The 25362-nt window shown below is 45.7% G+C and overlaps 1 protein-coding gene across 11 annotated transcripts in view; it reads left to right on the forward strand.

The window, feature by feature from the left end:
* LOC136114600 (netrin receptor DCC) overlaps window positions 1-25362 on the forward strand; it is a 361710-nt gene that overhangs the window by 39998 nt on the left and 296350 nt on the right. For 10 of the 11 annotated variants that reach the window (XM_071801689.1, XM_071801688.1, XM_071801697.1 and 7 more), the window contains one exon: window positions 23659-23739. In XM_071801689.1, the coding sequence (XP_071657790.1) occupies window positions 23682-23739 (58 nt within the window). In that variant the 5' untranslated portion in view covers window positions 23659-23681. Of the gene's footprint in view, window positions 1-12715; window positions 12818-23658; window positions 23740-25362 lie in introns of those variants that run through there. The other variant, XM_071801693.1, reaches the window with a different exon arrangement.

Below are 25362 nucleotides of genomic sequence, written 5' to 3' on the forward strand. Positions count from 1 at the left end.
TGGAACCTGGGGTTGTTCCTGCCCACATTCAAGACTCTACACTTGCCCTTGTTCTATTTCATTCAATTTTCCCTGTCCAGGTCTCTGAATGGGGGCATGAGTGAATTTTCACGCATGTGTGGGTGCAAGGACGAGGTCTCCAGCCATCACTCCCACCTCATCTGTGTGGCACAGGCACCGTCCAGCCTGGGAAAAACACCGAGCTGCATTTTTTAGACACATTTTCTGGATGTAGTCGCTAAAGGTAAGGCCGGCCAGCCCTTCGCAAAGGCGGTGATCCCGACGGGTCGATACTCTTTCTAAAAGCCTCTTCATCTTCCTCTCATCGTTGCTTGACAAAGGGTGTCAATATTTCTCCAGCGGGCCGCCGGTGCCTCCGTGTACGCTGTTTATTAACCACAACCCCCTTCCTTTGATTAATGCTGAAAAACGGTTTAGATAGTGCAATAAGAGGCTTCTGCAGTGTAATTAGTGTTTTCTTATGTGCCTGTTAGATGAAATATTAAAACCTTCGTTGTCCTTCTTATTAAATTATTTTGAGTGGCTAACGATCTTCCTTCACATCCACATCTAATCTGTGAGCAGCTATTCTGGGAAAGGTATAAGAAACATTTATTTTGATACAGGGTGAAGCAGGTAGTTTAGGATCATATTAGCGCATGTCGTGCTCGTTTTGGTACCATGTATGAGTTTTGTTGTGTTTAATACTGTACTCTTACCATTTTTGTATACCATAAAAGTTGCTTCCCAAGCAGTTCAACTTCTTCATTCGAAACCCCTCAACCATCGCGATATTCTCAGGTATTAATACAAAATAGCGATTCACCAAGGATATTTGAGCCGCCGCTAACCAGCTTTCCTTGAACAACGTGGAGGGTGTAAAGGGCTTTTTCAGCTTGGCCTGTTTGGTGCTGCTTTCTGCTAACAACGTAATGGAGAGGAACAGAACTAGAAGGTTTCTATATCATAGCGTAATGTTTATTTGCTCTTTCACAATCAGGTTTTGGGGTGGAATTGTACCGTTTTTCCCTAGGTTTGCTTGTCGTGCGGGTTTTTCTAGCAAACGCCACGCTCCTTTGTGCTAACGGGGAACCGAGTCCACCCGGGGGTGGTCAGATTAACGTCGAAAGAAATGATGTTGTAGCAACTGCTCAAAGAATCTCACAATGCACCGATTTCAGGTGTTGCGAGCTGTCAACTCGGTGAGGCGAACAAGACCCATGGGAGAAATCTCTTTGTTGTTTTTCCCTCTTTGTTCCACCCTCGCGCTCTTCGCGCTGCTGAAACGTCTGCGGCAGAAAGGGCTGAATATTGGAGCCGTTGGGGACGCGCGAGGTTGATGGCAAAGCACAAAGTGCTGCTCTTGGGCAACCAAAACCATTTGGGTTTAATCAGGCGACACATAGGGACCAGGGACTGCAAACAAACCAAATAATCAGGTTGTTTAATTACATGGTAAAAAGGAAGCGTTTTAGTTTTACTTTGGTCTTTTTGTTTTCAAACATGCTTCCCGTTCTCATCCATTTATATTAAATAAGGTTAAGAAATGGATAATCCCCTTATAAAAAGCCCTGGACCTCTTGTTTTATTTGGAAGGAACATTTTGTTCAAATACAAAAAAAGGGAAGGTTTTAAGGGATTTTCTGTTGTTATTTTGGAGAGAGCAGCAGTATTCTCATTTCAACATTAATCCCAAACTATATCTATTCCGAAATATCTTTTTGCCTTGGCAGTGCTATAACAGTGATTATTCAGGGAGCTTTGTTTGCGGGGCGAGTTCCCAAAAGCTTTTAATTCCATTTATATTCTAATGGTTTCGGATGTGTTTCACTTAGACAATAGGGAGGAGAGAACAGGTGAGCAACGAGAAGCAAATTGGGAAGTCTCTGAAAAGGCCGTGGGGTAGAAGGTTGCGTTCAAATGTGAGAGATGAGCTAAACGAGTCCTCCTTCTGTTGCGTGCGATAAGAAGAAAAGGAGTAAGGAGGAAAGAACCACAATGTAAAAGGTCAGCATTGGCTGAACAGAAGGAATGAGACGTGGAGCGTGGATGGTTGGAAGAAAACCTCAGAGGATGAGGAGAGCAGGATGGGGCTGAGAGGCGGTGTGGGCACGATGCTGTGCGAAGGCAGCACGAGGCCTGGTGAGGAGCTATAAATGGGGCAAAAGCAGGTAAATGATGCTTTTTTGTGGCGTTGCTCAAGGGCTGAACGTACCTGTGGCGTGAAAAAAATGAGAGGTGGTCCAGATGATTTGGTGCTTGCATCCTCGTGGCTGTTGCTCCTTTCAAGGTGTGTTGAACCTTCGGAGCTTTTCTCATGTCAGTCTGAGAGTTGATTTTCCTCCATAGGGAAATTCAGCCCTGCACAGGAACTGGTTTCCTCCCATGAGAGAGATATTGGCTGATCCCAAATCATTTGGTAGGACAAGAAGAAACGGCCTCAAGTTGCGCCAGGGGAGGTTGAGGTTGGATCTGGGGAACAATTTCTTCCCCAAAGGGCTGTGGGGCATTGGAACAGGCTGCCCAATGGAGTCACCAGCCCTGGAGGGGTTGGAAATACACACAGATGAGGTTCTCAGGGACGTGGGGTAGTGCCAGTGTTAGATTAACATCTGCACTCAATGATTTTGAAGGTCTCTTCCAACCTGAATGATTCCATGATTTATCCCTGGTCCCCGCTGGCCGTGTGGGCTGTGCCACCTAGGGAGCAGAATCTGAGCATCTTGATCTCTCCCGGCCCATTATCTTGTGACAGAAAGGGAGTAACCTATGAAGATGGCTCTATAAACACATTTTCACCCAGGTGATGTTATTACGGTGGTTTTGCCAAAAGCAATTATTTTATTGAATAAGTTCATCATGCCGCTGGGGGGTCTGGCTATGCTTTATGTGGCTTAAATGAGGTTCCTTGCTAAAGGAGACCTTAATTTTAATCCGGGCTTTGACTCATTAGCAGCACTGTCTCACCTTGCAGCTCCGCGTCCCAGACGGAGGATGCGAACACGATGACCGCGCCTGACAGTGCTCGGCGTGAGGAGTGGAAAGGCAACTTTTACACCTCCGATGATGGCGAAAGAACCGTCTTTAGGAGATATTTACTGTTTAGCAGATTTGGAGCAGCCGCTGTGAGTCATGTGTAGGTGGTTCACCTAAACGGGGGAGATGATTCACGGTGGCGCCAGGTGGCTGGTGTTGGCGGGGTCTGATATGCAGAGTGGAACGCCGGAGCCTTGCACTCTCTGACAATAACCACCATCCCTGGGGTTATCTCGTAGGCAATGCATTTTCATTTTTTCCATGATTCACACATGGTGAAATAGCTGAGGAGCTGGGCAGGAAGTGTACCAAGGTTTTCTTTGTGATCCTAGAATCAAAATGATTCTGGATGGAGGAGACCTCCAAGATCATTGAGTCCAACCATTAACCACCCCTGCACTACCCCACGTCCCTGAGAACCTCATCTGTGTGTATTTTCAACCCCTCCAGGGATGGTGACTCCAGCACTGCCCTGGGCAGCCTGTTCCAATGCCCCACAGCCCTTTGGGGAAGAAATTGTTCCCCACATCCAACCTCAACCTCCCCTGGCGCAACCTGAGGCCGTTTCTTTGTGTCCCTGTCTCCCCTCAGCTCCTGTTCTCCAGCTGAACACCCCAGGCCCCTCAGCCGCTTCCATCACACTTGTGCTCCAGCCCCTTCCCCAGCTCCGTTCCCTTCTCTCAACTCGCTCCAGCGCCTCAAGGCCTTTCTTGTGAGGTGATCCCACCACCCCTCTGGCCACCATTCTGAGCCCTGAGGTGATCCTGGTACCCCCAGGGCCACCATTTTGAGCCCTGAGGTGAGTCTGGTGCCGCCATTTTGAGCCCTCAGGTGATTCTGGTGCTGCCATTTTGAGCCCTGAGGTGATTCTGGTGCTCCTGGTGCCTCCATTTTGAGCCCTGAGGTGAGTCTGGTGCCGCCATTTTGAGCCCTCAGGTGATTCTGGTGCTGCCATTTTGAGCCCTGAGGTGATTCTGGTGCCCCTGGTGCCGCCATTTTGAGCTCCCAAAACTGCCCCCAGGATTGGCACTTTGTCCTCCCTATGTCCCAGCACAGGGACGGTCGCTGCCCTGGGCCTGCTGGCCACACCAGTGCTGGTGCAGGGTCATCTTGGGGCTGGTGTTTTGATACATATGCCGGACTTTGAGTGGCTATGTTGTTCTTATTCCTCTCCTCCTCGGTCAAGTCGCAAGTGTTTCTGCCACGTGATGCTCGGCTGCTCTCCCACTGAACGTGTGAGTCCAGCTGGAAACAGCCGGTCAAGGGCAGAGTGGGGCAATGACCATCCTGCCGGCTCCGTCCCGGTGTTGCCCACCCCAAGGTTGAGCGCGAACAGCCCTCCAATGGCAGCCATATCCACAGTGCCCATCCGTGTGTTTGTTCCAACTCGTTAGCACCGAGCCGATACCCGAAGGAGTCTGTTATCAGCTTCAAGGTGACTTGCTCAAAGCTCTTATCGCTGTCTCCGTTGGCCGGTGGATGTGACCCAACTGTTTTATCAAGTCTGGTGATGGGGGGAAGAGCGGCACCGCCTGTGTTTGCAGTAGGTGTGACAATTCTTTATCAGATAACACGATATTGTGGGATATTAGGAGCTAAATTTATCTGCAACTGGCGTTGCTGAAAGCCTTGGGAAAACAGGCAGAGATGAAGTTTTCTCTGTCTCATTTGGCACAGACCCCCAGGTAAACTGGAAGGATTATGAGGTGTGTAAATCAGTGCCATCTGGTTCCAAGGGATTAGGGCCACATTCAGTTTGTGGGCCGGCGTCCCTCGGGCCTTTTGATGATGGGCTGATGGTAGCAGTTTAAATTAAATGTGGAGATAAACGATGTCCAAAGGATTTGCAGGTTCATTTGAGCAGGTTCGGATGCCTTAAAACATTAAATCTAAATACCTGGCCAAAGAAATGCAGATTCCTTTATAAGCCACTTTTTGTTTCCCCCACTGCTTTGGAGGTAAGGTGACACTTCAGATAAGCCCTGGGCAACCTTGTCCTTTCTAACCAAAGGAGCAGCACTTGGTTTGGCATTTCCTGGGCTCAATTCAGCTTTTTATAGGACGAGGTGGGTTGAAAGCTCAAGCTGCTGAATTCTTTCAAAGACTTTACCCATCTTCTGCTGCAAAAACACAGCGGGACTTCGCTTGGCGGCTACAGAAATCAATCCGACTTCTCTCAGGGTGCCTGGAGCTTTGCTTTTGTATATGGTAAGAAAAGCCACTGTCACAGCGGAGCCCTCCGGCACTGCTCGGTGGTGGCGCCTTTCTCCAACCTTATTACTTATTACAGGTGATCCTGGGACACCGAAACCCAAATTTTCTGTGTAGATAATAGATCAGCAGCTCAGTGCAAATAAGCTGGTAGTGGCTCTGGGCAGCCTGGCCGCGGTTGGGTTGTGTACATCCAACTCCCGCCGTGTTCTATCGGCTCCCGTGCGTTCGCCTTAGGCAAAAATCTTCCTTTGGAAAAAGGACTTGAATCCGAAACTTGGGTTTAGAGCCAGGTTCAGTTTCTGGCACATATCTGTCATTTGAGTTAATTAAGTGGTTACATGGCGAGCGGTTCAGAGAGCTGCTCTGCTCCCTGGATGATTAATGGAACTAAGTGGTTTGAATCATTTTACGGGACCATATTGACAGGGCAGCGAGGTCGCTATTTCCTGCTCATAAATCAGATATTTGAAATACACGATATGAATACCCTCGCCAGAGCTCGATGCAGTAAGAGAATGATTTCTGCCTTCCGAAATTCAATGCTCGAAATAAAATACACTCTTAACCTGCTGCAGTAGAAGATACTGGGACATGTGAACTAGGGCTGGGTAGGTCTTAATGGTTGGATAAATAACTTGAATTACTGGTGCTGCAAGCTCCATCCTGAGATTACTTTCTTGGCGATGTGGCTGCTGTTAGGAACTTGTTCCTGAGCCTTCTCAGCTTTGATGGCAAGAAAGTTCTTCCTTATTTTGCCACCTGGGCACACTCTGGTTCATGTTCAGCCCCCAGGGTCCTTTTCCACCAGGCGCTTTCCGGCCGCTCTTCCCCAGAGTAATTAATCTGCACCCTCTGATACGGGTGCACTGAAGCCAGGAGAAACCAAGAGGCCATTATGGGTATGACTGGCAGCGTCCCACGGATGGGAACAGAGGGTTTTTATGGCGTATTTATGAATTATAACGGCAGCAAAAGCAACCCCTCCACCACGCCATGGGGGTGAGCGTGCAAACCGTTCCTGTGGGCAAACCGCGCCGTTTCGCACCGGGGCCAGCTGTGCTTGTTGGCAACTTCTAGTCAATTCTATCAAACCTTTGAAGTGACTTAATTCTCCAAGGTGGCGCGACTTGGGTTCGCAGTCAATTCTGGGAATGCAAGAATTGGAAAGCAAATTATTAGGAAGTTGACAGCAAGGGATGTAGCTGAGGTTTGGATAATCACACTGATACACCAAACACAAGTTTTAAATCAAGTTCTATTTAACCATAGATGCCTCAGAGCTGCGAGGCCGATTCATAAGCTTTCATTTCTCTTGTCGTTTAGGGTGATGCGTCAAGCCCAGAGTCTGGCAGCGGGTAGACCCAAAATTAGCGTTGTTGACAATAATTTAATCTTCAGTTTACTGCAACTGTCCATGAAACCTGTATCGCTAGGAAATATTTCTATACACTTACTGAATATTTCGGCATAATGGAACTACTTACTGATATTTTTTGCCCTCGAAAATCACTGAAATTTAAACCAGGAAGAAATAAGCGCCTTTCAAGCCCAAAGAAAATCCTCTCTAGATCCATCTTTTTAGCACCAGTTTTAATTTCAGCCGCAACCTGCTGGGCCTGGGTCCGACTTTGAACATCAGAAAGACAGATTCTGTCTGGAATGGCTGAGACGGTGCAAAACAAGAGGGTTTTTGTGTGCGGGTGGCATCAATCCCTCACCCTGGGCTGCTGTTTGCTCAGACCCGGGGTCAGAACAGCTTGTTATTTGGAGGGACGCAAGGTCCTCAGCTATTTCTCTGATTATATTGTTTATCCCGGGTGCGGGGAGGTCAGAAATTCCTCACCTGAACTTCCACCGTGCTCATTTATTACTCACGTAGTTGCCTGATATGTCTCCAATCTGTTAGATAAATATGGAAGTCGGGCCGTTTACTCCACGCTGCGCTTTCCAATTAGCGTTAATAGGACTTGTACGTCCAGAAAACCCACAGGTTATGAAGGTTTTGACCTTCAGAAGTTTATTCCTGCATCCTGTACACCCTTGTTTTATTTTTAATAGAGAGAAGCGCTGCTGTACTGCAGTTTTGGAGGTGAGTTTTGATGACAGAGGTAAATATAACTCTGCAACACCGGAGCATTGACTTCAAGGTGCTCTGGCAAGGACCAGCTTGGCTCATAGTCCCTGGCTGCGTCGTTTGCGCTTAATTATAACTTGAGGTCATACGAGGGCCTGAAACCATAGGTATCCTGCAGTCCTTACGAGATGTCCAGCTGTATAATTGGCCCCGTGTTGAGGATGGAAACACTCAGCTCCATCCCTTTGAAAACCGAGCCGCTCCCGCTACCAACTTGTGCCGTCTGATGGGAGCCGCTTGCTCCAGTAAGTGGGAACCAAGTCGTCGAGCGCTTTAAAGGTCATAGAAACACCTACAACCAGCCCAGGACACTAATTGTGGCATCCCCAGAGGGCTGGGTTGCTGGGTTTTGCTGGACCAAACAGCTGAGCCCTCGCCTGCGGCTCTAGGATGAAACATAAGTTGCGCGGAATCACTAAAACAACAAATTTGCTCCCCATCCCCACGAGGAACGCGCTATATTAATGAAAACCTAAGCGAGATGTCCGGAGCGGGTGTCGTTATCCATAAGGGTGCATTTTTCCTGGGCCTGGCATCCCAAAATGGGCTTTTCCCTCTTGTTTGACCCAGGAAGGGCCAGCGCGCAGAATTGGTGCCGAATCATTCATTGCTGAAGGAAAACATCAATTAATATCAGCCCCGCGGCGTGCGTTATTGTTTCTAAAATGAGGATAACTGATCAATCAAGGTTTAAGCTTAATGAGCAGGAGCAATACTTGAATTACGAAGCGTATGGAAATAATAAAGGCGACAAGCAGAAATAGCTTTCCTCTGGGAGGAAATATTAGACTCGCAGCAATAATTTCCTCCCTTCCTTTGTTTGAATACAAATTAAATTTTACACCCAAATCGTATCATAGGGAAAAAAGTTTCTATTTTTGCTTGGTATTTCCAAAATAAAGGCGCTAAATTTGTTTATAAGGTCTTATTTTGATTGTGTGACACGACTGGGCTCAGGAAACGAGTGTGAACGTGCTGGTTTACTCAGTAATGAAAAATGTGTAGCTACGTATGAAAATTATTTCATAGAAATATGGGGATGAGAAAGTGATGCAGGACCAAGGGAAGAAGTTCAATTGAGATCTTGAGTGGAAAATACTTGTGGATGAGGAGGGTGACACAGACCTGGAGAGGTGACATCTCTGTCCTCGGAGCCAAGAGCCCAAGTGTGGGACCAGACGCCTTCGGGATGCTGATATTATTTTTCTGGTATAGTTATAATCCTTGGATTTGCGTGGATGTGCTGGGATCGGCAGCTTCCAGCTCAGGGAATCGTAGCTAAGAAGAAACAGTGATTATTCTTGTGGTAGGGAAAGGCGATGGCTTTGGGATGTCAGAGTCACAGAATCCCAGAGTGTCAGGGGTTGAAGGGACCTGGAAAGCTCATCCAGTGCAATCCCCCCGCCGGGATATTCAGAGCTTTCCAGTGGAGAGTTTTCTTTACACCTATATAGAAAAGCTGTCTTGATATAGTCATGAACCAGATGGCCGGCGCAATTCTCTTAAATATAAGAGACTTGGTGTTAAGTTCTAGACCCGCATAAAGGTCTAATAGAGATTCATCTTTACAGCTGTGACCCATCACCTCTGGGCTGGATCTGAAAAAAATACAATAATATAATAATAAAACCTTAAAAACATCACCAAAATCAAGCCCAAAATCAACTCTTCAGCTTTCTTGCCAAATAGGATACATTGATTTCCCACGGACCGCAGTTCTTGCCGTCTTGTTGTTTATTTCTCCTCCCAAATAACGAAGAATAGATGAAAAGATGAAGGTTACAACAATCCACAGGCAAACACACTGACAGAATATCCTCAGATATCAGTCAAACCCGTTGATATACAACATGGTTTAGTCGGTATGAGATTACAATTTATGTATTGAGTAGATGAAAATCGCCATGATAGGGAAATTCCCCCTAAAGAAAAGGTTTCTCTTAGGGCTGCACAGAAACACGCTCTTGATAACGTGCTCCTCAATAACCACCGTTGATTATCCGCAGGAAAACACAGCTGGTGCTGGGGATGGGTTCAGCCAGAATTGGGGGAATGATACAAAAGGCGTTTGGGATGCGATCGCTTGGACCGAGCTGGAGTTTGGGGTGACGGACGCGGGTTTTGTGAAGCTTTCTAATATATTTTCGGGGATTTATTACCTCATTATCATCACGTATTTTTTCTGGAAATTTAGGATAATTATCTCTTGAGTTCCCCCGAGATGATTTCCTGATAACTCTTTATCCTTTATTCATATGTATGACTTAAAGGAAATAACCATTTGGATTTCCAGGGTGCAAATATAGGGGTGCAGACACCCCCCAAATATGCGTTCCTGTCTATACAACATGCACAAGAACACCTGCAAAATAACACTTTTCCAATGCAAAGGTTCCATTTTTTAGAATCTGGCTTTTTTAATAGATTTATTTTTCCTTTCCCTTTGAAAACATCTTTAAAAAAATTGCACATGGCTTCATACTCCTTGGTTTCCATAGTTTCTATGACAATACTTTACCTTTCACCCCATGTCTACTTAGCTCCCTTAATAACATCTCATGAGGGAGTTGTCAAAGGGTTCCTGAAAGTCCTTGTAAACCATCTGTCCTGTTTATAGGGGGGAAAAAAAGGCAAAAGAAGGCAAAAATAAAGCAGGCAGAAAGGAGAAATTAATTGTTCAACGCCAAATAGCAGGTTGGTTGCAGAGAACTTGGGAGGGAAAACTAGAACCAGGGATAAATAAGAAGGTTCATTAGTTCGTGGATCAGCAATCTCCAAGCTGCTTGGGAACCCGCTTCCCGAAAATAAATCTGCCGTTAATAAGGGACCTGCAGGTAAGGATGTCGGTAGAGCCGGATTAGCGGGAGTTTAACGGTCTGCAAGGTCTGGAGCTTGGAGAAGAGGAGACTGAGGGGGGACTCATTCATGGGGATCAATATGGAAAGGGGCAGTGTCAGGAGGATGGAGCCAGGCTCTTCTGGGTTACAACCAGTGATAGGACAAGGGGCAATGGGTGCAAACTGGAACACAGGAGGTTCCACTTAAATTTGAGAAGCAACTTGTTTGGGGTGAGGGTGTCAGAGCCTGGCCCAGGCTGCCCAGGGAGGTTGTGGAGTCTCCTTCTGTGCAGACATTCAAACCCGCCTGGACCCCTTCCTGTGGAACCTCAGCTGGGTGTTCCTGCTCCATGGGGGATTGCACTGGATGAGCTTTCCAGGGCCCTTCAACCCCTGACATTCTGGGATTCTGTGAATGCACCGCAGGAGTTACACAGGGACGTGTCATCCTTGAGGAAACATTGCCCTGGTAGCACAGCCGAGCTCACTGGCTCGCACGAATTAACCATCGTGTCAGCCCTGGGCAGGGGGCGATGTGAACTCCAGCCCCTGACTTCTTATGATGACTTCTTATGATCTCCACGTCTTCATGCCTGAGCGGGTCTTGCCCTTCCACGTTGCTTCCTCTCCACCTCCCCGTTGCTATTCAGAACATCACATTGGCCTCGCTCGTACACGGACCGTACGGACCAAACCCAGGAGCAGAGGCTGTTAAACACGGCGAGGAGTTCTTGGACCACTGAGGATAGAAATAAATCATCCAGCTACGAAGGCAAATGGGGATTTGGCTTAGTGGGAGCTATCTCACTAGCCCAGCAGCAAGGGAGAGCCTTGCAGAAGAACCTGATGGAATACAGAGCAATCTCAGATTGCATTAGTCTTGCCTCAGAGTCCCGCACAGTTTCTTAGCTCAGAGGAAGGTAAAATTCACAATTTCTATCCCCTCTGTTTTCTTGGCTTTATCAACAGATGAAATTCCGCTCAGGAAACATTTTAATGTAACACTCTATATATTTATTTGTTTACTTCCCAGGTTTTTATTACTTCTCTGTGCCTTTTCATAGCTAAGGAAGGAATGGGCTGTGAGGTGCTGCAAGTTGCACTCATGTAAGAAGCAAAGCGTTGAGTTCTCCCCAGATCCTCCCCATCTTCTTGCCTGCAGTGTCCAGCCAAGGGCTAAAAATGGCATTTTCAGGCAAAAATGTAGCTTTCCCTCCCACTGCGGTGGGATTTGGGGCCACCTCCGTTTTCTTTGCTCCCGGTGAGCAGGAGGGATGGTGGGAGAGGAGCCTCTGAATCCTTTGCAGAGGACGCTCCCCGTGTGTTGTGGGGAGCCCTGGAGCCATATTTGAGGTGTTTTTTGGGGGGTACACGTGCCTGCGTGGCTCCCCATGGCGGAGACCCCCACCGTTGCCCTCGTGCCATGGCACAGCTGGTGCTGATGGGCTCAGCTTAGGCTTGTGGGGCTGTTTTCCAACATCCAACACAAGCGAGACCCCATGGAAACCTCATCCCTGAGCCCCCCAAAACCCCTCCCATCTGCTCCATCGCAGGCTCCATCCCATCCCATGTTACTCGTCGCACCGCAGGCTGCTTCCCATAAAGATATTTCAGACCTGTACGGTATTGCCATGATCCATATGTTGACCTACAGAAAACGGGAAGAGCAACAGCAACTCCGAAGTGTCAGACAATATTTAACATTCAAAGGTGTTGTCGCGTGCCATATTCAAATAGAAAGTTGTTGCCAACAATTAAAATGAACCAGTTCATCGCGTGCTGAAGCAACATTGGTCAAGAAAACAGTGTCTGGCATAGCGCTATTTGGAGTTATTTTTGCGTTCTCTGAGAGCCTGCAAATAATAAGATGTAGACATTAACACCTCGTGAATACGTTTAATTTTCTATTGAGCTATAGCTTTATTCAGCACTCCCGGAGATAACGGTAGCAGCAAAGAATGGTTGAAGCTTAAAGAATATTTAAAAAATAAGTCCCAAGGCCTCATATTTGTTCTGGAACTCTTTGTTTTATTTGTAGGGGATACTGTTTAATTTAATTGCCCTCGTGCCGTGGCCCAGCTGGTGCTGACGGGCTCCACAAACCCCAGCTTGGGGTTGCGGGGCTGTTTTCCAACATCAAACACAAGCGCAACCCCATCCCCGAGCCCCCCAAAACCCCTCCATCTGCTCCTTCCCGTGCCACTCGAGGATCTTTTCCAGCTTCCAGAGCTCCGTTCCATTTCCACGCGTTGTCCTTTATTATGGATATAACCAGAAGGAAATCAGATAGACTTTCCCCCTTGTTATTAGAGGTGATAATTTGCAGGCTGAGCGCGTTGCCATGGCGACGCCAGCAGCCCCCGAAGGGGGAGGCCGGGAGTCGCGGCCTAATCCTGAGGTGATTTTCAATAGCACCAGCTGTCCCGGGGCTGAAAGGCATGGCAAATTATACCATTATTGGAGAGAAACGGGGAGGCTAAGCTAATTATTTGTGGGCTTCAGACACAGGTGTTCATAAAAGCCGGGCCGTGTGCTCCTCATTTCAATCACAAAGGGGCGGCCCTGGGCCTGCTGCCGCCATGGGGCCGCGCTGCAGGTAACTACTCTCTGGAGAAATGTCCTTTTTTTTGTAGCTTTCTAGCCTTTTTCTGAATGTTTTGTAGCTGGGAAGTGGTGTTGGAAGCTGGGGGTGTGCTGGGGTTGAGTTTGGGGGGTGATTATTTGAGGCTGATGGGGGGGGGGGTGGTGTTGTGTTGTTATTGCAAAAGAAAGTAGTTATAACTCAGTGTTTTGCTCTTTAATGTGAGTAACACGAGTATAAAACTTTGTGAGAACAACTGCCTGTTAATCTGGAACTTTGCCTGGTGCAAACTTTGTTTCTTTAGTTTCTTTTGCCTTCAGTAGAGTGGAACAGAAGTTACATCAAAAGTGTTTTTGAGGTTAGGACATCAGCTTCTTATTAGAAAAATAAGCAATGTGGCACATGGTTTTTTGGCGGGGAAAATGTTTGTCTGTGTATTAATGTATATATGAAAAAGCTTTAATGGAAATATCCTGGTTACGCTCATTGTTGCTTTTGCAGAGTTGTTCTGTGCTTCAGGTTTGAAAAGCACGTTCTGAATGCTAAAACAAGATTTAAAGTGTCTATTTTGGCTGCTTTAAAACTTGCTGAGGTATTTTGGTGTTGTGGTATTGTGATGTTAAAACAAGTGAGGGCGGGAAGCTTTTAATTCTACTTTGGAGGTGAGAAACTCAGTAATTAAGGTGAAAACTTGGTGAAATTATCCCTGTGAGCACAGAGTTCAGTGTCTGCTGATGGGGGGGGGGGCTGGAGCTTCCAAAAGGGGGAACTCGGTGTGAGATCTTGTGGTAAAATGTATTTTGCAAGAATTGAAATGCGAACAAACCAAAAGATTTTGGGAATTGGCACCAGTTTTGGTGAGGAACAGCGATGTTAATGGAGTCAGAACGGAGTGTTTTCCTAAAGAAAACTCTTGGAGCGAGCTTCTTTAAAGCGCGTTTTGAAGTTGCTTTGCTTTTACCAAGCAGCAACCAAATTAATTTTGGCTAATTGCTATGTAAGCTTTCTGTTTGTTGCAACCTTAATTCTTAAAATAATACTGAAGTGAAAAATATGTTGTCCGCTGGGGCGATTTTGGCCATCAAACCCCACTTTACTGAGCAGAAATCTTTGTGTTTTCTAAACCCCGAGAGCACAGCAAGGGGAGTTTTTTGTATCTCGGGTGATATATTTATGGTGTGAATGCGCTGTCTGTTTGAGCTTTCAGATGCATGGAAAAAATAAGATATACCAGGGTTCGCTACGTGCTTCGAAGTCTGAAAAGGCTACGTGGTATATGGCTTTTTGGTTTGTATAAGATAACTTTATAGGAATATTGGAGCTGTTGCTGGTAGGAAGGACCCGTGACCACGCAAGTGCCCACTCGGATTGTATTGCAAGTTAAATCCGCGCGGTGTTTTATGTTTCATCTTTGTGCTCTCTTTCAGAATAACATTATAGAATTGATGCGGGGTCATGTACCTTCCGCCAAGGTTAAGAATTGAATTTACTACTACAACCTATGTTCATCTTCGCTGTATCTTTTGAGGGAGGACTTCAATATCAAAAGTCAGGATAGATGATTCAGATGCACAGTTTCTTACGCTTTTGTCTTTTTAGAGCCTTTTAAAAAAGAAATGAAAGCGTTGCATATTGTTAAATGTCAAAGTACCATAAAGAAAAGTTTACGCTCGATAGCTTTGAATAGCGGTGTTGGCTGACATGGCCAATTACTTGTCTGCCAAATAATAATAATACCATAATGGATTCATTACCTCGCTGCTGTGATATAATGAAGAAGTGAGAACCGGTGTCGTTTTTATGCGCCGTGTAACGCAAATATATTCACAGTACAATAAGATTAGCGCTGGTAAATGTAAGCATTTATTATATATATGCTCACATGCCTCTTGAACTTGGTGAGCGGCTTTTGAGCATTTCTAGAGATGTATTTCAGAGTGGGCGGCTGCCATTTATTTCTCCATTGCCAAACAAAGGTTTGGTCTTGAACCTTGTTTTAAGTGGGGGGTTGAAGTTCCCAAACGTCCCCCAGCCCAGCCTACTTGGGCTGAGCTTTAGCAAATATTCCTGTGCTTTATAAAGGTTGATAAGGAGAACATGTGGGATTTTTGGGTCACTGAAAGGCAAGAAGCAGCCACTTTATTAATTGTGCGTCTCATGATGTGGAGGCCTTGGCTTATGGTTTTTCTTCCTCTCTGTTGTTTTTCTGGAATGATTGCTGATGTGATTTATTCAAAAGGGAACAACGGGTAAAACAAAGCAGGAAAAGCGAGTGGGAAGCTCAATCAGGTGGGTTTTTGTGGAGTTTATCCAGACTTTGTGCTTTGAAGGCAAGTTCTTCACCGTGGTATCACTGTACTGCTGCATCATGGGGAGAAACCTGGAGTAGTACCTGGAGTATTGTGTTCAGTTCTGGGCCCCTCAGCTCAGGAAAGAGCTTGAAGTGCTGGAGCGGGTCCAGAGAAGAGCAACAAGACTGGGGAAGGGACTTGAGCACAAGCCCTATGGGGAGAGGCTGAGGGAGCTGGGCTTGTTCAGTCTGGAGCAGAGGAGGCTTAGAGGTGAGCTCAGCACTCTCTAGAACGACCTGAAGGGCAGTTCTAGCCAGGGGGGATTGGGCTCTTCTCCCAGGCACTCAGCAATAGGACAAGGGGGCATGGGCTTCAACTCTGCCAGGGGAAATTTAGGCTGGAGATTAGAAAATTAGGCTGGAAATTCTTCACAGAGAGTGGTCAGCATTGGAATGGCTGCCCAGGGAGGTGCTGGACTCACCGACCCTGGAGGTTTTTAAACTGAGATTGGACCTGGCACTTAGTGCCATGATCTGGTCAGTGGACTGGAGTTGGCCCAAGGGTTGGACTGGATGATCTCCGAGGTCTTTTCCAACCTGGTCCATTCTGTGAAACAGGGGAAGGAGATTCAAAGCTGCTCTTAGGGCAGCAGATGTTCTTTTTCCGCCCTCTTTTGGGTTCGGTGTAGCGTGTGCTGTTCTTGCGATGTCCTTTAGAGACTTTAAGGTGTTCTATCCATCACCATATAAAACCATATGTTAGAAAGCAAAGGTCTTTTGTTAGGAAAAGACAGAAAAATGCAGTAAGGAGTGATACGCTGTTGGGGCTCAGTGTCCAACACAGCCCGTGCAGTTAGTGGGTTGGCACGAGGCTGATTCCATGGGGAGAAGCCAGAGGAGAAGAAGTGCTTTGTGTGAATGATAAAGTGTATTTGGATCCCCAGGGCCTGGTCCTCGCGGGCTGGCGCTGCCTCAGCTGCGGCCCCAAATGCATCGGGGAAGGCACCGGGTGCAAATTAGCAATGTCCTGATGACAAATTTCTTTGCCAAATGCGAAGCCAGCGCTGGTTTTGTGAGCTGCGGTCTGGCTTGGCGTTTAAATCCCCCGGGGAGAAATGAAGAGGGTTCCTTTGAAACTAAAGGCCCTATTTAAGCCCAATTTATTGCGCTCTTATTGTTGTTGCTGTGTATTATGGGGCATTGGGCCTGATAAGCGATTATTGTTACAACGAGCCGTGCGAGTGATGGACAGCGCTTGCAGGTAAATGGCAAAATCACAATGCTGGGCAGTGCTTACTGTTTGACTTCTATTTTCTTAAACGTGACCAGTTGATACAAATCAGTTGTGCCTCTGGATGCTCTTTCAGTTCATTCCTTCCCCAGGCACAGTGATGTTACTGTTGAAAGAATGAATCAATTCAGTGGTGGTGCTGGTGCTGTTGATCATTTTCTTGGCTCTGCTTTCATATTTCAGCCCGATCTGGAAGGAGAAATGTTGTGAGATGTGATTTTTCTGCAGCTGCACAGCGTATGTAGTTACTTGTAACTCTGCAAGTTACAATAATTGGGTAAAAGTAACGCAGAACAGCAGCAAGAACTGGGAGGTTTGTGTGCTTAATGCAAATTTAGCATTTCAGTGCTAAAAGCCATTAGTGAGTACTAATAAACAGAGGTATAATCAGCCTTATGAGTAATAGAAGGCAAATAAGACGTGGGGATCATGATGCACGGTGCCAGCAAAAGAGCAGGTGTTTGGAGGACCCCGGCTTTTGATTGTGGCTCTGACACTGGGTGTGATTTCTCTGTCAAGCACTTGACCTCCTCCCGCCTCGTTAACCCAGCTGGAAAATTAGGGAGAGGGAGCGGGAGCCTCCATGTGACTCAAATAGCACATCTGAGCTGGAGCCTCTGGGGAAAGGGGTTTTATAGCAACCGTGATGATGCGAGGTGTTCCTTCTTTAACATTTCCTCGCGTGGCGTCCGCGGAGAAACAGGAAGGAGTTTCTCAACGAACCGCATCAAAGTCACACCAAACTTGTAAGGATTTCCCTTCCCCGCTGAAGGCTGAGCCTCCGTAGGCTTGGTTTTAACGTCGATGCGATCGATTGACCATGCTTCTTGCTGTCAGATTGGCCACGGAGTTGACTTTTTCTCAAGTAATTCTCCGTAACCAGATGTACATAGCGCAGAAGCGGCTGCTGTTAGAGGCCGATATGGTGGTGGAGCCGGGTGAACGCGTCCACATATCCCCAGGGAACTGAAAATAATGACAGCGAAACTACAATCACCATCCCAGCGTTGCTCAAACCACTCCCTAATAACAGTATGACTTGAGCTAGGACCGTTTAATCTCATTTATAACTTGAAATGGGAATAGGTAGTTAAAGCCGCGGCGTTCTCATTGCCAGCAACTGGGTTTGGTGTGGCCAAAAAGCTGGCGCTGCTAATCCTGGAAGCCGAGTGACACATCCCTAGTGCTCGGGGACACGGTGCTTTTGTCCCTAGTAATAAAGCAGGACCTAATTTGTCCCCGGTTGCCTTTCACCTGCAGCCCCATTGACATGAATGAAGTCGTAGCTTCCATTCAAAACAAAGAGCTCTTGTGATAAATGAGGTGGGGACAACTCAAATTGTTGGAAATAAGCTCTTAGCCGGGCTGGAATAATTGTAGCGAGTCCAATGCTCACGGCAGGGGCACCTCCTTTGTGACAATGACATTTAAATGGGGGAAAATACACGGAGCCAACAACGGCGCAATTTAGGCTGGAGCCGGTGGAATTGGTGAACAAACAGAGTATAAGGATACAGGTGCCTCTTAACTCTCGACTCTCCTGGATGTGTTTTGTAGCTTAGTTGTCTAATTTTAGTCTTTGCACCAAGTTTTGGTTGTGACTTGAAATAGCCCAGAGTCACATAATTGAAATTTGAGTCTGTATCTGCTTAATAAACCATAAACCATAAAAACCACGGTGTCTCCCCTTCCTTCAGAGCACCCTGTGATCATCCTGCAGGTAAAGCAGAAGCAATATAGGTGCTCTCCGAACAGTTTTGTGTCTCTTTTAACACCATCTCAACAAAAAGAGGATTATTTGTGCACTTCACGAGCCAAACTCATCAATTCCCCCGAATCTTACTATAATTGCGTGTAATTTCATCAGTCTTAACTGATTGCTGTGACTCTTCAGCCTCACGTGCTGCAGACCGGCTTCTTAATGACTATTTCAACCGGAATGGTTTAAGCGCTTGAGCATCATTTTTTGCAGGGAAAAAGTGTTTTATCCTGTTTAATAATAATCTGCAGCTGGTCAACAGTTTGTACCATTTGTTGTTTCCCTGGAAAAATATATTCTTTTATTGCTTAATAACTATGTGAGATGTGGATGGCTTGAGTTGTGTTTATCAGTACCCTACTCGGTGCTGTGTTAAATTTGTGCGTATTGACTGGAAATCCACTTTTTCCCAGTTAAAGAGCCTTTTGGTGTTATCTCGCTTTGGTTCTTTGTTTAACCATAGTGCCAGCCGAAAATATTTCGGGTCGTTTGGTGCCCGATGCTGCTCATTAGTGAGGATGTTTGTTCCTATTCTTCCCTTCTCCTCCCCAAAGTGTTCGGTGCCCTATTTCACAGCACTTGCAATGCAGCTGGGCATAAACTTGTCCATTTCTTGGGATCCTGAGAGCTAAATGGCATTATATACTATTAATAACAGGTATTTATGGATGGAAATAGAAGTGCTGGGAGTATTAAATCGCAGCTCGGCATCTGGTGTTTGCAGTGATGCTTTGGCTGCGACTGATTTAGAAGAAGAGCGAGGAGGCAGCAGCCGAGGTCCATTTGCAGTCACTTCACATCATCTTTCCAAGATGTGAGCGGTCACAAATCGGGCACAAGAAGAGATGTGCTGCCTGTCAGTGCTTTTTATTCTCTTTTTTCCGCTAGAAAATGGCACTTTGGATGACTCCTCTGCTCCGGGTGGGTGTTGGAAGAGGGACCCGTAAGGTGCTCGAGTGCGTGTGAAGGGAAAAAGGCTGAGGATGGGGGGAGTTTCCCATGTTTTTCTGCAGAGGGAATAACTCAAACCCACACGGCAGCACGACGGGAGCTGGAAGAGAAGCTGAGAGATTGCATGGGACGTGGAGCTCAAACTGGTTTCCCCCGTTGGTTTGAGTGGACTTAAAACCCAGCTTAAGATATTAAGCAGTTGACTCCTAATCAAATCCACTTCGTCCAGGCCCTAATTAATTACAGGAAGATGCACACCAGGCTCGGATGGACAAGCATGTTGCCCAAACTTGCGCCGATGCCCTGTGTGCTGTGTCCCAAGAGGGCGGTTACGTTTAAGGGAATATTTATGAAATATTCGTATACTTGAGGCATATGACACATAAACCAGGGAATTTGGTTGTCAGAGCTTAGTCTTTGGAGCCACATTCCCTGCGTAAAGGTATCGCAGCTTAGACGTTATTTATCTCCTATTTTCTATGTAGCTTAAACTTCCTTGCGTGCAAACGCGGATCCTCCTGGCACTTGTCCAGGTTATCACATCTTCTAACGTCTCGAAATTAAACCGGAGAACAAGAGCTTTTGGTCTCTCTCTTGACAGATGTTTCCGAGTTCTCATTCTTATGCGTCGCAGCATTTTTTCCTGGTCGGGTAAGGATGATGAGTTTATTCTTTGAAAGATGAGGAGGTGGAGGATGAGGGAACCGTAAAGCGAGAGGGAGGAGGAAACACAGAACTCGATGTTAGATGCATTTAGAGCGGGTTTGTTCACGGGCGCTATAAAACTCCAATTAAATGCAGCATCTTGAAAGTGCTTTTATGGGTCGCAGTGAAACAAATGCTGCCACTATATTATGTTTTATTTCGCAGATGCGAAGGGCCACCAAAATGACCCAAAAGGGACATTTTTCCCCATGAGAACGATCAGCCCTTGGAATAATCTCCTTGGGGAAGTGCTGGATCCCCTGATGTTGAACAATTTTAAGACTGGGCTGAACCAGCTTGTCTAGACCGGGCTTTTCCCCACAACGGTTGGACTGGATGATCCTTGAGGTCCCTTAAAGCCGGGATTCAGTAATTTGGGTTATCTTTGCAAAGGGACTCGGAAGGTTGATGCTACATAAGCGGCGTTGGAGGATTTGGGGTATGTACGTGTCATTTGGAGGATGAAAAGCTGGTTTTTGGTGCGGGGAATCATTAATGATTTCCAGGCCTAATCTCAAGATACTCACTCATTAGCAGGAATTACAATTACTGCATAGTTTGAACTGATTAACCGCCTTAATGAGCATTACTAACAGTGGTAGCTGTTCTAGTTAAGGGTGCAATTGGTGCATCAAAGTTGTACATTTTGGAGGTGGAATTCTGCCCCTGGGCGGGGGGAGGTTCCTATTTCCTCCTAGATGTGCCAGATTATACCAACTATATGGAAATGGCTTAAAATTGAGTATTTTCTGTATCAGAATCAACTTTTGGCCATTGCAGCAAGGACATTGGGCTGGATATTCCCTTGTATTTTATGTCTGGGTTCATTTCAGACTTGCGTTCACCTTGTGATGGAAGGTCAGACCTGCAATGCTATTTTTAGATGTCGATGTCTGGTGGCATGAACTGTATTCATTGTAAATGCTTCCATGGGTGTTTGCTGCAAGGTTGTGTCCCAAATATAACTTGAAATTTAAATGTATTCTTTCTATCCCTTTGCATTTTGTTTGGCAAGCGAAGACGGTGCTTGTTTCTCCTTGTGAATATCTTCATATTTTGGGGAATTGCTTAGAATTGCAATTCTCCGTCGTTGTGTGTCGCTGTAATGAAGCCGGTTGAGGCGAAGCGTGATGAATAGTTGGGCGCTCCATTATGATACAAATGTAAGAAGAAGGTACTTCAAACTGCCGAGGGAACAAGAGTTTCTAATACCTGCAATAAGCAAAACAGAAAATAGAACCATTTTCAGGAATCACACGGCGGTTAATGCTCATCTTTAGGATGTGAGGACAGTATTAAAAGTGGCGGTTTGAAAATGCTGTGCAAATATTTATCGATTGGGGATGCTGTTAGGAGGCAAATGGGGACTGGGGTGTTGTGATAGGGCTGAGACCAAGGTAACGTTCCCTATGTGCTTCAGAATCTCTTCCGTCATTAATGAAAACGAGAAGCACGTAGGATTGGATCCAAAAGGAGGATTTATGCGCATTAAAGGTGCGAAGCTTGTGCCTTAAAAACCCACCCCCAAAGAAGAAGAAACGCGTCGTATTGCGGTGTCTGCTTTAATACCCCATGAGAATGATGGGAGTAGAACAACTGCGAGCGTTGTATGATTTTAGTTGATGTGCTCAATCGATAACGTGTCGGCTTCACCCGGAGCGAACCGCAACCCTCTTGTTTCTGGAGCGCCTTTTGGAGGTGGTTACAACGCATGACCAGGCGATGAGGACAACAGCATCCAGCTAAAAGTTGATTTAGCAAAGAGAAAAGTGCATCTCCCTCAAGTGACTTCACCCCATGGATATTTTTATGGGTGTGTATAACAACTTTACTTTGCAGGAATCTCTATATAATAGTAAAAACAGAAATGATGTTGCTCACCAGGAGCTAAATCGTCCCATATATTGTCAGATGGGGTAAATGTTTTCAGGCCGCTATAATTTCCAACACATCCTATTTATTGCTGTGATTATTGTTTCGCTGTTCGCAATAATTTGGCTCGGGGGTTTGTTGCCAGGTAGTCGCTTTGTTTAAACACCAGCAAATGTATTCTATATAAAAAACTCCTTTGTATTGCGAATTTGATAGCGTTGAAAAGGCCAAAATGCCTTTTTGTTTCGTCTTTAACCCTCTTTGGTTTATAGGGAGCAAACATTAAGTTTTGAGGAGCTCTTGGAATGGATCTAAGGACTGATCCTGGGACCACTGTGGTCTGTGAGTGATGGGGAGACCAGGATTTGGAGGGGGAAACCAGGATTTGGAGGGGGAGACCAGGATTTGCAAGCTCCTCAAGGATGAGAATGAGTAGAACACTTAACCTTCAAGGGCGAACATACCCTATATATATATACACACACATATATATGTGCAAAATCCCATATTGCAACACCTTGAACTTGTAGAACAGCCAGATAACTTTGCTACACTCCTAAATTTACCCCGTGTTTGCCTACACTTGCATTATAAACCAATAAATAATGTCTAGGGGTTAAAGAGTCTTCAGAAGAGTTGCTCTGATTGGATTAATCAGTGACTATCGATTCCTCGCACGTTGCATTAATTTCATTATGATGCCTAAAGGGCAATCCATAGCAATTAAATAAGTCATCTGATAGCTCGTGGTGATTGCATTTGTAGATTTATTCGCTTACGTTCATTTACTCCAACTATAAGTAGTTAATACTTTACGCAGCTGTTTTGAAAGTGAGGATTCTTTGGGGATCCCTCGAATTGGGACCAGAAAACCTTATTTCAGTGGGACCCCCAATTCTGAGCAATGGAAACGAACTGGTAACTGAGTTTGTTGTGCCTGGTACATGTGGAGAAACAAACGATTTCCAAAGGTTTTTCTGTTGCTGTAAACATTTCCTCACCTTCCTTTGTATTCCTCGTAGGCCGCATTTGCTTTGGGTGTTGCGCTGCGGCTGTTAATAATTTAAAAAGGTGTTTGTTTGGTGGGAAAGGGCCCTGATTTCTGCTGCAAAACCAGCTCTGACTTCGCAATGAGGTGGGGGAAATATTAGATGGGCTGTCCTGCCGTAAATACCAGGACGTATATTTCCAGTGTTTGAATGGTTTAGCGTTTGGAGTAATTACTCCTTTGCATTATGCCATAAAAACACCGGCCTGTTCGTTTGCGCCTCGTTCTGTTGTTCACCTCAAAACTTGTGAGGAAATCACCGTTTTTGCATCTGGATGTGTTCTACCATTTATATTTGGATTAATTAAGGGCGATTTAATTGGGGGTTGCTTCGCTTCTGCGAAGCCGCGTGGTGGTGCAACCTTGGTAGAGAAGGATGGCCCTGTGGGGTTGTTGTGGTAACCAGGCCTTTCTTTTGAAATAAATGGAATATTTTAGCTCAAATCTCCCCTTCTTCTGAAGAGACGCTTCCTAAGAAAGGTTTTCCATCCCCACGATGGTTTTTGGAGTAAAAACTGTTGTATTTTTCCCTTGCGCATCACTCAGGTTGGACACTCGTCTTGGTTTGGGACCTCCAGGTGAATCTCCCGCCCTGTGGGGAATGGTGAAAGGGTGCGAATCCGGATTGTTGGCACGCTGTGTGAACACCCCAGCTGCTCTTAGTTCCGTGGTGATTATCTCAGCAAAATGAGTGGTTTTATTGTATCGATAGCAGTGAGTTAGTCCCATCCACCACTGAACAATATAGGAGTCCCAAACGGTCCAACTTCTGTTGTTCATTTGGTGACTTCAGTTTGTTACTTTTCCTTGAACCTTCCCCTGTGGAAATATAAGGAGATGAACTCATTTTGTGTCTTATTATTAACTGTGGTTAGAAATTAATTAGTAATTATTATTAATTAGTAATAATTATGCTAATTCTTTGTTTTCTCTTCCTCAGATTCCAAAACCGTGTTCCTAAGAATGTGGAGCCACAATGGGAACGCGCCTGCTCCCCATCAGAGGAGATTCCCCATCTCAGGTATGTCCTAAATCCTTTTAGCACGGCCTGAGCTGATTTTCGGGTGTTTTTTTGCCCTCCCAACTCAATCCCTTCCCAAAGTGCCGTTAATTTCGCCACGTGAAATGTTGTTTGCCAATAAATGAACCTTAGTGTTGGCAAGATACTCAAGAACACCAACCCTAGTTTCCCGAAGCTCCTGTTGGTAAGTGATGAAAGATGATATGAAGGGAATATAGTGTTGATACTTCTATATTGCTAAAGTAATTGTGGTGATGTTTCACCCTTGGCCAACCGTACATCAGCTGGGCCTTTCCCACATGTGGGACGTATTTTCCGTTATCAATTCTCCCGCTTGTGTTAATAATGGGCTGTACTAATATGGATAAATCCACCCTATGGATTCATTTGCTTCTTTGAGAAGAATAACATCCCAGATTGTTTCAATTACATCACTCACAGACTTGGTTTATTGGCCTTTTCCTTCCCTTATCTATACTGTACAGTTCCCAGCTTCTGGCACGTATTGATTACCATTAGCTTCCCCTTTGGTTTTTAAATGATAATTAAAGATATTAGTTGCTTTCCCTTTAAGGAAGACCTGCAAGGCTGTTACAAAGCAAAGAGATGCATGTTTCTTTTGTAAAACTGTGGCTTGTTTGGTATCTGGGTGCTTTCTGTCTGGGGTTTTGTTGTTAGTTTTTAATAACAGAGAAGAATTTAGATCTTTAATCCTCGCCGATTCGCCCTATAATCATTTTCAGCGTTGCAAAATTAGCCCTTTCAAAGCCCTGTGTGTGTGATTACAGTTTAGACTATCCCATAATGAATATAATCAAGTCACAATGGCTTGCACTCAGATGCCTGATTGCCAATTTGGTGGTCAATTCCTTATCTACCAAGATGACCAACGTGTGACTCTTTCTGATACCCAAATCCTGGCTGCGATATTGGGTGGAGAAATGTAACTCTATGACTTTTATGGCTTCACATTTATGGATAGAAGCCATAAAGATGAGCAGAAATCAGTCCCATCCAACATTGCGATCTGGTTTTTGTCCACAAATGCATAGAAAGTATTTATTTGGGGGATATGGGAAAGAAAGGCGAGACTCTTTGAGCTAAATCGTGGCTTACGCTGCGTTGGAACTGAAATTAATGCATGTGGACAAGAGGTTTCTTGTTTTCCTCCGGGAAATCATATGGTAAAATTTCCCTTTTGCGTATGAAAGCACCGTTAGATAGTCCTGGTTTAAGACTTAAGCTTAAGATTTGTCTATGAATTTAGCGATGTGCGCTGTCCAGGTCAAACTTCAAAGCGCTTTTGGGGCAGAATATCTTCATTTTGCATCTACGCATACAGAGGCCCAGATTAATCTATTTGCCCAATCCTTTTGTATTCCCTTCCCTCGACGTCTCCCTCCCCTTTCCTTTTGAAGACATCTGTTTAAAACTCAGCATTTAGGCCAGACGGGGGGCTCTTGATTGCGATTCCCCCAATTAAGGGCTCAGCCAGCCGGCATTACCATCTTAATGCTGCTTTATGGGGTGGCACAATTTGCCGTGTGTGAGGAATCGAGGTTGCGCCCCTCGATGTGCAAAGTGGCTTATTTGGCACGTTCGTTGTTAAATCTTTAATTACCA

The sequence above is a fragment of the Patagioenas fasciata genome, chromosome W (genome assembly GCF_037038585.1).
Source record: "Patagioenas fasciata isolate bPatFas1 chromosome W, bPatFas1.hap1, whole genome shotgun sequence".
Classification (NCBI taxonomy): domain Eukaryota; kingdom Metazoa; phylum Chordata; class Aves; order Columbiformes; family Columbidae; genus Patagioenas; species Patagioenas fasciata.